This window comes from Malaya genurostris, chromosome 1, assembly GCF_030247185.1.
Source record: "Malaya genurostris strain Urasoe2022 chromosome 1, Malgen_1.1, whole genome shotgun sequence".
In the NCBI taxonomy this organism is placed as follows: domain Eukaryota; kingdom Metazoa; phylum Arthropoda; class Insecta; order Diptera; family Culicidae; genus Malaya; species Malaya genurostris.
The window spans coordinates 159,696,064-159,713,457 of NC_080570.1; the positions used below are offsets into that span (position 1 = coordinate 159,696,064).

General features: G+C 39.4%; 1 protein-coding gene across 1 annotated transcript; it reads left to right on the top strand.

The window, feature by feature from the left end:
• The first annotated feature begins 231 nt into the window (after positions 1–231).
• On the top strand, positions 232–5,100 carry LOC131428616 (ATP-binding cassette sub-family A member 2-like). Its single transcript, XM_058592665.1, has 8 exons — positions 232–449; positions 504–813; positions 987–1,112; positions 1,180–1,288; positions 1,348–2,698; positions 2,753–2,799; positions 2,858–4,868; positions 4,935–5,100. Exons 1-8 carry the CDS (start codon positions 232–234, stop codon positions 5,098–5,100), a joined length of 4,338 nt encoding a protein of 1,445 aa, XP_058448648.1.
• The last annotated feature ends 12,294 nt before the right edge of the window (positions 5,101–17,394 follow it).

Sequence of the window (17,394 nt, forward strand, 5' to 3'; positions counted from 1 at the left end):
CGCGTTATTTAATTGAGCTGTCGTCACTCTGACTCGATTTTCAGTTCAACAACGTTAAAACTAGGTTCGAAACTAGCTTCAAACAAACGGTTTGACAGCAGTTAGGGTGGAAACTGAGTTAGGTTTGGCTTCAAGCGGAAACGACATGTGTGCTTAATTGGATCAGATCATAGCAACCCGCTCCGCGGCAAAAAAATTGATTGTTGACATTTTCACCTGTTTTTATTTGCAATGTCGTCCTTGCGGGAGAAATTTCTTTTGCTGCTGTGGAAAAAATTCCTGATATACAGAAGACATTACATTCGAACATTAGTTGAATTGTTGCTGCCACTGGTTTTCAGTTCGGTTGTCCTCGTGCTGCCTTTGGTGCCGATTAAAGACCCGTTGTTTCTACCGTTTGTTTCACAAGCTTCGCTGGATCTGAGTTCCAACAACTTGACAATTTTCCCGTAAGTGGATGTCTTTCATGTTTCCAGATATACTAACGCTTCTGTTTTTTTTAGAGCCGGAAAGAAGTTTTTGTACTTTCCGCGAAACAACTTGACCCAGGAAATTCTGCAGGAGGCAACCTCGGTATTGGGAATCGACGGAGCTGCTGGGTTGAGTTATGAAAATGAGTTAGAAGGTCTGTTCGATACTCGTTTCGTGGCTGCCGGTATTGTGTTTGAAAAGTTCAATCCGAAGGTGGTATCTTACGTTTTACGGTACCGTAAAACATCTGCCCGCGAGCTTCTGGCTGCGCAGCTAGCTATTTCGAATGCAATTGTACGAAGATTAGTTCCGACTGCGGTGATTCCACCAATTTCCGTCCGGGTAGGAATGTCCGCATGTGCAGTAGAGTAAAATTCTAACCGGAATTGAAGTCATTTCCAGAGTCCGGAAGTTTTCCACTTTCCAAGTTGTACGGTTCAATTTTGGGATTTATAATATTGATGGCATACACGTACGGATTTACCAACGCCGTTCACGAAGTCCTCGACAAAAAGCAACGGGAACGCAAACAGATCATGAAGATCATGGGATTTTCTTACGGCATCCAACGGGCGTCTCGGTTTGTAGCGCTGGTGATCATGTTTTCGGTTTCCGCGTCAATGATTTTGTATCTGTTGATGGTAGGATTTAAGTTGAGCTGAAATTCTTCTGTTGACTTCCGTAATATTTTTCTCTGTTTGGAAGTAGATTTCGATGACCACACACTCGAATTGGTTGCTGGTTTGGATATTTTTACTAGTTTACATGGTTTCCATTGTTTGTTTCTGTTCGCTGATCAGTGTGCTGTTCAACAACGGTACGATATTTCTAGGTTAGGTACATTCTTATGATTTCAACTGAAGTGATTCGTTTCAGGGACCACCGCAGTGGTAATGGCAGCAATCGCATGGTTTTTATCCGGTTTTCCTGCCATTGTCAATCATTCGTTTACCTGGAAATTGATGGTTTCTTTGCTGTCAAACTCAGCAATGATCTACGGATTGCACGCTTTGCTGCATCACGAATCGAATGGAGTCGGTATAACTTGGTCTACCTGCTGGGAGGGCACAAGTCCCACTGACCGATACAGTTTCGCAGTTTCCGTTGGAATGATGCTACTGGATTCTCTGCTCTATATGGCGACCGTGCTTTACCTGGAACAAATCCGACCTGACGCCTTTCGAGTACCGAAACCTTGGTATTTCCCGATACAGTGGTCCTTCTGGAAAAGACCAATCCACAAGCGAAGGGTGGTAAGCTGGATGGAGCCACAGAAATCTCCCTATATTCAACAGGATCCTAGCTCTCGAAAAGTTGGGATTCAGATTCACAACCTTCACAAGATCAACCAGCGAAATTTGGTGGCAATTGCTGACTTCACACTGAATTTGTACAGAGACCAGATCACGGTGCTAGTTGGTCACAACGGAGCTGGTAAGAGTACTTTGATATCGATCCTGTCGGGGATGGTTTCGCCTAGCTCCGGAACTGCCCTGATCAACGGTTACGATATTCAGGATGCTACCGAAAAAGCGCAAGCCTCATTAGGATTCTGTCCGCAGCATAACGTTCTATTCGATGAACTAACGGTTTCGGAACATCTGCGGTTTGCTGCCAGAAGTAAAACATTATCCGATTCCAGTGTGGAATCCCGCTATGCTTCTCTACTGGGTTTGGTAGACGAACTAAACTCTCGCTCCGATACGCTGTCCGGTGACATGAAGCGGAAACTGACCGTAGGAATGGCCCTGTGCGGAGGATCCAGTGTAGTTTTGCTAGATGAACCAACCTCTGGAGTCGATCCGGCGACTCGCAAAGCGATTTGGGATTGTCTACTGCGGGAGAAAACCGGTCGCACGATACTGCTCAGTACGCATTCCATGGACGAAGCTGAAGCTCTCGGTGGTCGGATTGCGATCATGGCGGGTGGAGAATTGACGGCCGTTGGATCACGGTCATTCTTGAAAAAGATGTTCGGCGTTGGATATCGGCTGACTTGTGCGAAAGCAGCCGATGCCCAGGCCGGCAAGTTGCTTAGTGTTCTACAAACATTCATCGGGGACTTGGAAATAGATGCCGAAAGTGACAGTGAAGTTTCGTTTGTACTGAAACAGGAAACTGCAGAAAATTTTGAGAAAATACTTAGAACACTGGATTCGCAGCTGGAGGCTTGTGGTATGACAAGCTACCGAATTAGTTATGTGACATTGGAAGAAGTTTTTCTGAAGTAAGTTGAACTGTCTTAGCCGAAAAGTTCCATACTGTAGACATTGCTTTTCAGGACCAGTTTAGAATCTCTTACAACGGAACGTGATCATCGTCAGTCATGTAAGTTTAAACATTGGAGCCGGAAATAACAATTTGAAATCAATTTCTTTTTCGACAGACACCACTAAACCTGAATTGCTGAAAGGTTTTCGTCTTGTGCTCAGCCAACTCTGGGCACTAGTTCTCCGGAAATGGCTTTGCATTAGCCGGGCTTGGCCAGAACTAGCTGTGCCCACTATGCTTCCAGTGATCTGCCTGTCGCTTCTGTTGATGGCTAAAACCAAATATCCATCGGTACGCTTCTCCGGCGTTGGTCTGGAGAATCACTTGGACGAATCGTCGGTTATCGAAGAATACAGGTCCCAGTTTCCTAGCGATCAGTTATTCAATTTTTCAGACCACAATCTGGAATTCGGTGCCACGTTTACCGAATTTGAGTACACGGCCTGGTTTAATGGACGGAACAGTGGACTTGCCTCGATATCTTTGAATCGTATTCACAATGCAATCTTGCGTTCCAAGTGTTCCGAGTGTAGATTATCGGTGTACCAACAGACGGTCCCATCGGAAAAGTCGGTCCGACGGCTTGACCCGAATCCGTTCCCAGACATCAGCTTAACTGTAGCGACCATGTTCTCAATGTCCATCGTCGCAGCTACGTTCATCCCGTGCTACATTCAAGAACGAATCGATCAAGTCAAGCTCCTACTGCGTCTAACCCGTGTCTCCTGCGGCCTTTACTGGATTGCGAACTTTGTATTCGACATACTGCTCTTCATGGTTTCGGTTGTACTGTTCGTGATTACCTTAATCTATTTCGATGTTCCCGACTGGTCCGATAGACGCGAAATCGTTGATCTTCTACTGATATTTGTCATGTACGCAAACGCATTTCTTCCTCAAACTTACCTACTGTCATTTTGGATCGATACCCCAGGTTCCGGATTTGTCTGTTTGCTAATGCTGAATTTATCCGCTGGGATATTTATCCCACTTGCCTTAAAGCTGGTGACATACTTCCCGTTCGAACCCGACAGATATCTAAGACTCTTACCTAATTTCGTTCTGTTCGGAGTTGCAATCAAATTTGACAACGCCGCGCGATCGAAGGAACTATGCGACGTCGTCAATCCAACCGATTTCATTTGCAGTGGCTTGATGTCCGACTTTTCGAGCTTACTGACAACTGGAGCATTTTGCTGGACGTTAATCGGTTGTCTTGAACAAAATCTACATCGAAGACTACAGTGCCCGAGACCGGTTCGTTCGATTGCCGGTAATCTACGCGGTGTTGATTCGGATGTGCTTGAAGAAAGACGACACGTCAGCCGAATGACTGTTTCTGAAATTGGTCAGCACAGTGTGGTTCTGAAACAGTTGAGTAAACGTTACGGATCGGTCGAAGCGGTACGGCGTTTAAGTTTGGCACTGAAGTCCGGTGACTGTTTCGGTTTTCTGGGTAGTAACGGAACTGGCAAGACAACCGTCTTCAAAATGCTCGTCGGCGATGAAAGCATCTCCTCGGGAGAGGTCTGGTTCAGCGGAACCGCTGGGAACCAATTCGAAACGTCGATAGGCTATTGTCCACAGTTTGGTGGCTTGCAGGGTTACCTCACTGGGATGGATCATTTTCGAGTATTCGCACTGCTCAACGGAATTCGTAAAGCCGATCGGATCGAAACAGTTTCCGGACTGGCTGAAGACTTGTCTCTCTGTAAGTATCTAAATGAGTGTACGCTGAATTACAACACTATTAGCAAACGAAAGCTTAGTGTTGCGCTGGCATTGATGGGTCCTTCAATAGTTTTGCTGGATGAACCAAGCAGCTGTATGGATCCCAAGTCCAGTAAACAGTTGTGGAACGTCATTCGCAATGTCCGTGATGCAGGAAAGACCGTAATTCTGGCCACTCAAAGAGTCGACGAAGCTGAAGCACTTTGCACGAAACTGGCTTTTATGGTCGGTGGAGAACTGAAATGTCTCGGATCAATTCAGCATTTAAGCCGCCGATTTTCGGAAGGTTTCACAATCGACATCCGTATGATGAAGGCGGATAAATCAGTTCTACTTGATCGAATAGCCAAGGTAAAAGCATTCATCAATCGCCGCTTCAGCAACGCACAGATGAGGTAATGTTTTTTGTTTATTTCTTCCTTCTATTAAACAATCACACTTTGAGAGGAATTCCGTTTCAGGGAGCAACAGGCAGAATATTTAAACTTTTTTGTTTCGAAAACAGACCTGAAATGGTCAATAATTTTCGGTATCATGGAAGCATCCAAGCAACCACTGAAGATTGAAGAATTCGCCTTCAGGAAGATTAGCTTGGAGCAAGCGTTTTCGAATTTGATGATGGATTGAAAAATAAAACGGATTCAAATGTTTTTGACTTACGATGATTTTATACGATTTTGACGTCGTACTTTAAACGATGGTGTTAATTTTTTGTTGAGTCCGAAGAATATGCTTCATTTTTGGTAGGAGCATAGGATCTTTTATTTGAACCTAAAAACGTTTTTTGTAAAAACATTTTCGCAGACTTTCAAAATTTACAAACTTTTTGAATCGCCGTTGCCTGTTTTGTTCAGTAAACTGATTCCGTGAATCATATTTTATAGCGAACTTGAATACCACAGACTTTGTTTTTGAATTCACAGACTTAAGATATTCGCCCTTATTCTGAATAACGACGTATTGATTTTTCGATCGAATGTAGTTCGATCGAATCATAGCTACCTTTGATTTTGCTAGCGTTATGGGGAATACAAATGAAATACGAGGGAAAAAACGATACGACGTTATTCAGAATAAGGGCGATTAAAAAACTACCATACATAATACTGTGGCATTCTTCAAAATAATTTTCTTCGATTCTTAAAAGAATAACCGAAATCGGTTTGTTTGACCGTCTACTGATAAAAACTATCCGCCCTTATTCTGAATAACGTCGTATCGTTTTTTCGCTCGTATTTCATTTGTATTCTCCATAACGCTAGCAAAATCAAAGGTAGCTATGATTCGATCGAACCACATTCGATCGAAAAATCAATACGTCGTTATTCAGAATAAGGGCGATCACCTGGAGAAAATTTGAGATCGTTTTAGAAAACTTTTTACGGTTTTCACCCTTTTCAGTGATGGTATAAAATTTTTAACACGCTTTACCCTATATTCCCGGATCCGTAAATCGGATCCTGATTAAATTCAGGAATTCCGTATGGGACCAAAGGACCTTTCATTTGAACCTAAGTTTGTAAAAATCGGTCACGCCATCTATGAGAAAAGTTAAAACAAATATTTTCATTTTTTCTGCACATTTTACCCACTAACTCCGGAACTGGAAGTCAGATCCAAATGATATTCAGGAATTCAGTGTGAGACCAAAAGGGCTTTCATTTTAATCTAAGTTTGTGAAAATCGGTTAAGCCATCTCCAAAAAGATTGGTGCACTTATTTTCACAATTTTTGCACATTTTATCCCATAACTCCAGAACCGGAAGTCGGATCCTAATAATATTCAGGAATTTCATATGGAACTACAAGACCTTTCATTTGAATCTAAGTTTGTGAGAATCGGTTTTGACAACTCCGAAAAAAGTTGGTGCACTTATTTTCACAATTTTTGCACATTTTACCCCATAACTCCGGAACCGGAAGTCAGATCCAAATGAAATTCAGTAATTTAGTGTGGGACCTAAAGATTTTTCATTTTAATTTAAGTTTGTGAGAATCGGTTTTGACATCTCGGAAAAAAGTTGGTGCATTTATTTTCACAATTTTTGCCCATTTTATCCCATAACTCCAGAACCGGAAGTCGGATCGTAATAATATTCAGGAATTTCATATGGGACTACAAGACCTTTCATTTGAATCTAAGTGAAAATGTGAAAATCGGTTCAGAAATCTCCGAGAAAAGTTAGTGCAAAAAAAACGTAACATACAAACATACGCACATACACACTCACAGACATTTTGCGTACTCGACGAACTGAGTCGAATGGTATATGACACTTGGCTCTCCGGGCCTCGCTTCGAAAGTCGGTTTTCACAGTGATTACATAACCTTTCTATGAGAAAGGCAAAAAGACGGGTGACGTCAAGAAACATAACAGGATTGTGTGAATACGAATAAAATGTATGGTTCAATTTCTTTGATATCAAATAATCTGAATTCTGGATCTGGAATTTAGAGATCGAATTTCAGGGTCGATTGTTAGAACTGAATTCTGGTGCTCATTTTTGATGCTAGAATCTGGAACTGGCTTCTAGAAGTGTATTCTAGTTTGTTGAACTGATCACGGTATCTGTGTTGTGGAAATGGATTTTGGAACTGAGTTCGAGATTCTGGCTCGACACTGAATTCTGAAACCAATTCCAAGTAGTCTGCTTCTAAATTTTAGTTACCTAGGTTCAATCCAGGATTCAGTTTGCAGGATCTAGAATTCAGTTCAAAAATCCATATCTAGAATTTAGTGGAAAAATCTTCAGAATTTAGTTTCTGAACTCAGTTACGAACTGTGGACCTGAATTTTGGGACCAAATTTTAAATCTGTATTATGAAACTGAGCTCTGAATTCTGGAACTCTACTCTGGCCTTAAATTTCGGGTGAGGAACTGAAGGAAGTTGAAGCAAGCTGCCTTGTAGTGCTTGGTGTCATCAACTAGATATAGGGTTATAGGTTTAGTTTTATTTATTAGTTTTTATTGTTAGTTTTAAGCCTTATTGTATCTGTTGGATCATTGTAATCTGTTGATACGAAAGATGAGGAGGTTTTATGCCTGCTGGAGAGAGAGATTGCCAAATTTCATCTCCATCGGGCTTTTCCCTGCTCCCAAAATAAACAAAATAAATAAATTTTGACCTGAATTTTGAGAATAAAAAAGAAACTCAGAACCAAACTCAAGAATTATATTATGGACCGTGATTCTGGTCCCAGTTCGACAACGAGGTAGTTTAGAACGAATGAAGCATAAAATTTCTATCTCTTTGCCTTTCTCATATAGAAAAGCTATGCAATCGCTGTGAAAACCTACTTTACAACCGAGGCCCGAAAGGTCGAGTGTCACATACCATTCGACTCAGTTCGTCTAGACAACAAAATGTGTGTGTGTGTGTGTGTGTGTGTGTGTGTGTGTGTGTGTGACAAATAATGCCACTTTTCACTAACTTAGATTCAAATCAAAGATCTTACGGTCCCATACAAAGTTCTAGAGTTTCATTTGGATCCGACTTCCGGTTCCGGAATTACAAGGAAATATGTGCAAAGGGCGTGGCCGGCTTTGCATATAAAAACTGCCCCCAAACAAAAAAAAATGATATACGCTGTTTGAAGGGTTTATATTGGAGATGATTTTCCCAAAGATTTAATCCTTTAACAGCCGTATTGGTGGAGTTAGGGTGGTCTTCTGATTTAAATTTGATCATTTTATTTCAATTTTTCAAAAACTATAAGGCAAAAAATTTAAAAAAATCAGGAATATTTTAGGAATTATGGAAAACCTGTCTGATTTTTTTTCAGAATTTTTCAAAATGTATTTCATGTGAAAAAACATTTTCTTTTAATCGTATTCACAATTTTGGTACCACTCTAGATTCAACATAAAAAATAAATCATTTATCATATATTACGCTATAAAATTTTCAGATTTTTAAAAAATGTGGACGGGTATAATATCAGACTTTAAAAAAAAAAAATCATTCGGAAAACCATGCGTCCCCATCAAATTGTTATCATTCGATAGAGACGCATGGTATTTAGTTCTAAAATCATATATCACATGCCCTTAGAACTGAATGCCATGCGTGCGTTTCCATCTGCAACTTTAGTTCAGGGCTTAAGGAAGAATTTCCATAAGGAAGGACCAGTGAGAGAAACATGAATCAGAACTTATGAATTGATAAATATTTAGGTTATAATATACGGTTTAAAGTTTTTATTTATGAACTGATAAGTCATTCTACATTTATTTTACATTTATTGTATTCACATCAAATAACAACTATGGCCCTTATTACCGTTCTCACTTCCACTTTCACATTCACTTCACCTACATGTCACTTCACTTGATTTTCCTTATTACCAGTATCACGCATAGTGAAGTGATCACTGTGGTGGAAAAACTCATTTTTTCAACAAAATGTTGGTGGCGTGATGTTCATAATGGCATCAAGTTCATCCAAATAATTACTTTTGCCTTTGAAGCGACTTCCGTACTGAGGACCTAAATTCACTTCACTCGATTTTCACCGTGAAGTGATACCGATAATAAGGGCATTATTATCGGTAAAATAAAGTGAAGTGACATGTAAGTGAAGTGAATGTGAAAGTGGATGTGAGAACGGTAATAAGGGCCTATATTTAGTAAAAATATTCTAAAGGACAATAAAATTATAGTTTTTTGCAGAAAAAAATATTCCTAGATACCAAGCGTAAAATCAAGGAAAATTCGAAACGAAGGGAAATCTAAAAAACTATCAGATTGAAGGTAAAATGTTCGTCGACGTTATGTATCACATGGTATGAATAACCAAGTTGCCTGAAATTGCTCAACAAGACTGCTAAAGTTTAACGGCTTAAGCGCGGATAAGGATACAAGAAAAGTAATACGTCACTATAAGAAATTAATCAACGGCGTATATACCCCCGTTTTTCAACAGCTACTTGGAGATCCACATGTCATACCTGGTCTCAAATTGTAGATGGAAACGCATGATATTTAGTTCTAAGGGCATGTGATAAATGATTTCACAACTAAATACCATGCATCTCCATCGGATGATGACAATTTGATGGAGACGCATGGTTTTCCGAATGATTTATTATGTTATAGTCTGATATTATACCCGTCCACATTTTTTTATATCTGAAAAATTTATAGCGTAATATACTCATAAATGATTTATTTTTGATGTAGAATCTAGAGTGGTACCAAAATTGTGAGTGCGATTAAAAAAAAATCGAACATGTTGAACTTTTTTTCACATGAAATACATTTTGAAAAATGCTGAAAAAAATCAAAAAGGTTTCCTATAATTCCAAAACTATTCTTGATTTTTTTCAATTTTTTTGCCTTAAGGTTTTTGAAAGATTTAAATAAAATGAAAATCAGAAGTACCACCCTAACTCCACCAATATGGCAGTTGAAGGGTTAAAATTTTGGGAAAATCATCTCCAATTCAAACCCTTTCAAACAGCGTATATCAATTTTTTCCTGTTTGGGGGCAGTTTTTATATACACCCTTTATTGGAAAAAGCGCACTTAATTTTCTCGAAATAGTGATAGATAATAGTGAAGAAAATCTCCAAAAACGGAACTTACTTCGATTTCTCAGCAACGGTTAAACCAATTTTCACAAATCATGATTCAAATTAAAGCTCTCATTACCTTCAAAAATACTGTGCAATTTCATCCTGATCCGACTTCTGGTTCCGAAATTATAGGGCGATGAGTGTCAAAACATTCAAATCATCATTCAAAATGACAATGCAGAACTAGTACGCGACGGTGCGTGCGGCTTTGATCCGTTCGCAGCGTGCTTTGTTCAATTTCGTATAGCGTACAAGGTTGCCACAGTAAATAGACATTTTATGCAATCTCTTGAACAATTGACTAGCGAAAATTGGCCCAGAGTGTTCTATATCATTCGACACAGTTCATCCAATTGAGCAATGTATGTATGTGTGTGAGTATGTGTCAAATAATGTCACTCATAAAGTAAAAAATCTCTTAGTCCCATAGGTTGCTATTGCATTTCACACCGTCATTCAGAGCAAAGATGCAAAAAAGGTTAATATTCTTCTAGATTTGGCTTTAAAAAGATTCAATTTGTAGGCTATATTAGTTACTTACTAACATCCTGCCAACATCGCTATTAAGTCATTTCGTCGTAAGCCATTTCATCGAATGGTTCATTTCGCCCGCGACCATGAATTAATCTATGAGAGTCAATCGAGTTTCAGAAAAAAACACAAAAATCGGTGGTTGAAAATAGAATAAAAATATTTTCTCATCACATTATTAACATCCTTAAACAGTCCATAATAATCCTGCACGGCAGTTCATCATCTACCCTAGCAAGAGAAACCACCAAGACCAAGCTGCCAAACCCGTATTAAAAAGTAACAACTTTCTTCCAGCAAAGTTCAACTTCTGAGCCCGGTAAAGTCCAGTCCAGCCGAACTTTAAACGAAACCTCTCTCCCACTGGGAATCGTGATGATTTCGAACCTAGGGCCCAGCCCCGAACGATCCCACCGAAAAGCGCCAATAAAATGCTTTCCTTTATGCACCATGGCCTACTCGATGAGTAAATAAATAATCCACCGAACTTTATGAAACTTCACTTCCCCTTGTTGCCATTGTTACGAACCCTTGAAATTGCCTCGAAAGCCAGACGAGGGCCGATGGCGGGTGGCTTTGATCGGTGGTTAGAAATCGGTAGAGAGAGAGCAAAAAAACACCGAAAAAGTTTTGAATTGATACCGTATATCAAATTTGGCTAGTCCGCTTTGTTCATTTCGGCCCAATTTAGCATACGGACAGGTTCTGCCGGAATGGAAATTGAGATGACATGTGTTACGGGTGTGTGTGTTTTATGTGCACGTCTTTATCGAATTGTTATTGGTTTTTATGGGAATATATTGATGTTTTTTTTTAACTTTCGGTTTACACGACTTTTTAACAATGTGAAAAGTGGTTTGATATGGATGATGTAATATCAGAATCTAAATTATATACATTACAGTTCTGCAGTCTCCTTATAGACTAATTTTATTCCAAGCAATGAAATTTTTCTCCAATCTTTAAATTCGGTGGAAATACAAATAATTCTGCACCCCTGTTCGATACTAACTAACTGATTCACGCTTCAATATCAGTATTGAATTCAGTTGCATAATAAATACAGAATACATTTTATTGGATTGATACGAAAGATTTCATGAAACTTACTGGTATGCATGCACGAAGCATTTCAAGTGGTCAATTAGCCCTCGGTGGTAAAGAGTTCATCATGAAACTGAGTTCGGTGGAATTTACAACGGGACAGAAGAACCATCGTGTTATTCTTGTCGTTTTCATCTGACCTCAACACAAAATGCCGTCCAACTGTTGGAAGTTGGAAGCTTTAAACCCAAATTTTTAGTACAGGAACTCGTGACTTGTCTTCGATGTGGGAAGCATACATGACACGTTGCTTCCATCTGACAGTTGCTTACCGATGTTTCAACTTCCAATATGATCCAAGAAATCTGATATTACTGTTTGTAAAACAACTGCAAGCGCCATCTTTTGTAGAACACTGGAAACTTATTTCGAGATCCAAATCTTCCGGTCGAAAACAAGCTATCAGCTTGAATCGGTATCGTTACAAATGTTTTACGTTTGATTGATTGAAAAAAAAAAGGTTGTTCGCTTATACGTTTTTTGACAGGTTATCTTAATCCCAGCGAAATTTGCTCAAACAATTTACAATCGCTTTCGATACATAATTTCGCATCACGGTCAGCCGTTAAATTTTGAAATAGGTTGTACTTTTAGTCAAATAGCTATCGAGATGTCAAGTTTCGATCAAAACGCTTTACATTGACGTATTATAAAGACTGTCCCAGAAAGTATGGACGCACTTTGATTTCGCTGTAAATAATTCACAAGTGTTAGATATTCAAATTTCATTCGATATACTGATAATATTAGACTACAACAACAGAATATTATTCTCAACATTTGCTACTTAGCCATTGAAGACTAGTTGGCGCACCTTCTTGCGAACGTTTCTCATTAAATTCCGTACAGACTTCTTGGCGACAAGTTTTGACACTTTTTTCCAATCTTTTTCGAACTGTTGAATGATTTCGGCTGCCGAGACATTTTTCCTAAGATGTGCCTTCGTAAATGCCCAAAATTACTCAATTGGTCGAAGTTGTGGGCAATTTGGTGGATTCATGTCTTTTGGGACTAAAGTGATATTTTTGATAGTATACCATTCTACCGTTGATTTCGAGTAGTGGCAAGAAGCAAGATCTAGCCAGAAGACAACAGGATCCTTGTGGTTTCGAATCATGGGTAGAAGTCGTTTTTGTAAACATTCCTTGATGTATATTTCGCTGTTCATTGAAGCAATGGTGAAGAAGGGTTTCGAAATCTTACCGCAGCTACAAATTGCTTGCCAGACCATACCTTTCTTACCAAATTTTTCGACTTCAATCGATGTCTCAGGCTGGTTTAACACTTTCTCTTCTGGCACCGTATAATAATGTGGTCCCGGCAAGGATTTGTAATCGAGTTTCACGTAGGTTTCGTCGTCCATGATTATGCAGTTCAAATTTCCAGCAAGAATCGTATTGTACAGCTTTCGAACCCTCGGCCTGATCGATGCTTCTTGTTTCGGACTACGTTTTGGTTGTTTCTGCTTCTTATAGGTTCGAAGATTCAAACGTTCTTTTGCACGAAGAACATTTGACTTCGAAGTGCCCTCCTTCTTTTGCTCGAACGCCTTCAGTATACGTTTATCCAACTGAGGGTTAGCAGGACCTTTTTTTCGACCCGTTTTCGGTTTATCCTCAAAGGTGTTATGCTCATCGAACTTCCTGATTGCATTTTGCACGGCTTTATCACTTACTCCTTGCATTTTGCTATTTTTCTCCGTGACAGTCCGCGTTCTGTGCACCAATTGTACACCATTTTTCGACGTTGTCCTGCTGAAAGTCCACGCATTTCGAAACAAACTAATGAAAACGAATAAACAACTGCACAAGTGGTTAGAGAAGAGTGTAAACAACAGGCCGCAGCCATAAAAATTGACAGATTCTGAACCATTGCGGAATGGCGGCGGTTTTTGGTTGCGTTCATATTTTCTGGGACAGTCTTTACTTCCCTAGCAGTATAATGAAACATGCTTTGTGATTGAATTTTTATTTTTGTTATGTTTTGAAAATGTTGTAAGATTTCGTTCTCCCGTACACAATATGCGAAATCGAACAAAGCACGCTGTGTGCTTCGTTCGCAAAGGCGGTAGTGTTTTCTGTTTCCCTACCAGCACGTACCGATGCGTACCGGTTTTGCATCGTCTTTTTGTAGGACGTTTTTAAAGTTTGGACACTCATCGCTTTATAATTTCGTAACCAGAAGTCGAATCTAGATGAAATTGCACAATATCTTTTAAAACAACGAGAACTTAAATTTGAATCAAAATTTGTGAAAATCGGTTAATCCGTTGCTGGGAAATCGAAGTGAGTTCCGTTTCGTAAAATTTTTCTTCACCAATGTCGATGCTTTCTGAACCGGAAACTAGTAGTCCCGAAAAAGGAATTTGCACCTCGTTTTACCATCACTTGTGAAAAAATATTCTTGAAATTTGAAAGGTTTTCGATTATCGCACTGAAATATCCAAACCAGAAGTCGTATCCGGAGCTACTTTTCGAGGACTTTTTCAGAATTTCAAGACCTTTTTTTCGCATTTTAGTTGGCGAAAATCGGTTGAGAAATTTCCTAGAAAATTGAGCCCGCATTGTTTCATAAATTTTCACATATTACCTTGTAATTCCACAACCGACAGTCGGATCGGGATAAAATTCAATAGCAGTTTATGGGATGTATAACGATTTGAAAGAATGTCAACAAACCTTTTTATAATAATTTTGAATTAAAAATTATTGATAACAGAATTTTGAAAAAAAACACTTGGCATCGCTGGTTGAAAAATGATTAAGTTCAGTCGATCGAGAGAACTTATTTTAAATTGAAATTTTGTTAGTACAAACAATGTTAACCTTCATTTGTTGTGGTGAAAACCGGGCTAAAATAAACAACTAACTTTATTTACTGTCACTCAACATTAATCAACTGAAACAAATTTGGTTTTGATAAAAAATATATAAACATAATATACCAGGAGCCAACAGCATTCATGAAATTCACTCGAAACAGTTCACAGTCGAGTCCACCTGGTGGTAAACTGCTAAATGAAATTATTACTCTGATCCTTTTCCCCCGCACTTATCATTGTTGTTATCAAATTAAGCATTCACAAACAAATCAGTATCAGCTTCTGTAGGTTGAATTAAACCCGTCAGTCATTCGGAATGATGAGGGGGGGGATGGCTCACCACCGGACCCCACGTTAAGTCCCCCACAAATTGAACACAACCGCATTCCGTGCCGTCCAAGAGAAGCGATCCTTTTGCTCTCTGCCAGGTCCTGGCCTTCAGAGTACGGCAGACAGGCAGGCAAAATTTTCCTACCCGAAGCCGAGAAATGTAATTTGTAGATTGTTTGCCGATGAAGTTAACACAATGCTGCTCGCTGTGTATATGCAAATTTCATCCCCAAGCGAGAAGGTTCTGGTCCAGTTTCGGAAAGGCGTGAGCGCCTCCGTGTCCTGTCGATGGTGGTGCAGAATTTAGCTGCAGACTTAGAGCGTTAATTTTGTGTATTGCTGACGAAACGTTCCCGTGGCAACCGCTCCGAAGGCAAATCGACGGTTCCCGGTCAGACACGGTTTGCAGTAGGCGTTGGATGATATTTTTGAAAAAAAAAAAACGGAAAAAACGGCTGACGTCTTCCCTTGCCTTTTCGGTGATGGGGGATGATTTGAACCAACTTGTTCCTTACTAAAAGTTAATTTGAAAGTTTTTTTTTTTGCGGGAGGTTTTTCCGACCCTGCCGCCCCAACTACGTTCAGATGTCCAGCTTCCGTCGGAACCACAACCAACCATAGATTGTAGTCGTTATCGGTTAGGAACCAGGGCCAAGGGTTCGTCAGCCGGTTTGGCCAACCGCTTCTTTTCGCTATCCGAGCATGCTTTCGTTCAGTCGTATAACCTCAGGCGAAATGCTGGTGCTTTTGCTTCTACTTCTGCTGCTGCTGCTTCTGCTGCAGATGATGATGAATATTTAGTAAAGTTTTATTATACGAATATATTTTACATAGCAACCGAGTCTGTGCAGGCGGGCGGGCGAGCCCCCTCGGGTCTCTTTCTTCCCAAACTCGACATTCATAGATAAGCAGAGCTGCATTCGTTTGGCGATGCCGGCACCTTCCAGAGTTACGTCTATTGGCAGGGCAAGTGGGGGCAAAACTAGCATTATACGAACGAGCGGAAATACGCGAACTGTTGTAAGATGTTCGTAACGAACCCGCCGGAAGCTGGATGAAAATTGCGAATAAATGACCTTTTCTGTTCAGTCACTGGTGTGCAAATTGAATGAAGCGTCTCGGAGCAATTAAACAGTAGTAAATCTACTACTGCAAGGCAACAGCAACGTTTGACGTTTATTCAGCTGCGTTGACCCAAAGAAGCATCCAAGTAAGCCAGCTGTTTACAATTTGGTAGTTGAAAGTTAACGAAATGGAAATGATGATGTCTATTTTTCCTTAATTGATCACATTGAATTGCCAATGGCCAACTCCAACACTCAAGTAAATTGAGTAGTGAAAATCATAAGGCAAATCTTATGATACATCAACAATCACCAAAATCATAATTTCATAAGATAAATATAAAAAATATACCTCTGCAATATACATCTTATCTATCACTATTATAGTTTTCATACGAACAACTTATGAACATCACAATATATGAGAGAAGTTATGTTTATCATAGAAATTTCGCACAATGTTCCTAAAAATTTCGTATAAATTTCATAAGGCGTTTTATTGGAATTCTTATTTTCGAGATTTCATAAGGCGGTCTTATGATTCTCTTACGATATTCTTGTGGCTAAAAATCATACGACATTATTATGAAATTCCATATATTTTTTGCCTGAGTGAACGACTTTTGCTCTGCACTGTTCAACGAGCAATCCGACTTGATACGCTCTAGATCTAGATAATTCTAGTGAACATCTTACAAGTCAGTTTGTAATTCTTTTTATAAAATGATAACCAGTTTGAATCAGCTAAGTAAAGCATTGTCAACATGCCAAAAATTTTGATCTGTAACAAAGAATGAATAATTTTCCTATTGGCAAAAATATCGATTATAAAAGTAGTTTGGATGTAAATTGAATGACTAAATTGACCGTCCCAAACAACATGCACAAATGTGTCTCCCTGATATTAGTCAATTAAAAATACTCATGGTTTATTACCATACATAGCTAGTGCCTGTTTTACTAGCGAACAAAGCGTTTCGTAAGCCCACTGCACTCAACCTCTGGAAATATCCCGTATTCATATGTGTCGGTTTTGCACGATACGCTTTGTGTGATGATTCGTTCAATTTATGCAGTTGGAATTTTGCGAGTCTTAGTTTGGCACTGAATTTCTCCTCACTGCTCGTTCATACAAAACATTTTAGAAAACTAAAATTTTGAATTATTTGTGGTTATCTAACAATATTAAATTTTTTTATCATAAATTGCTAATCATATTTCCATATTATGGTATAGAAGAATTTTAATGCTGCAGCGTTGAATACAACAAAAAATATTCGCGATTAAGTTCTACCCATTTTTAGTACAGGGTAAATTTTGAAAAGGCGCCCCATAGTAAAGTAAGTCGTATTTACGATGATCACTATGATCATTCAGTTCCTAATACTATAAACTAGCTCTGGAAAAATGATCATTCAAATTTATCGGGTCGATTAAAAGGGGAGCGGATCATATCGCCGAAAGCCATTTCGCCGAAAGTCGTTTCGCCGAATGC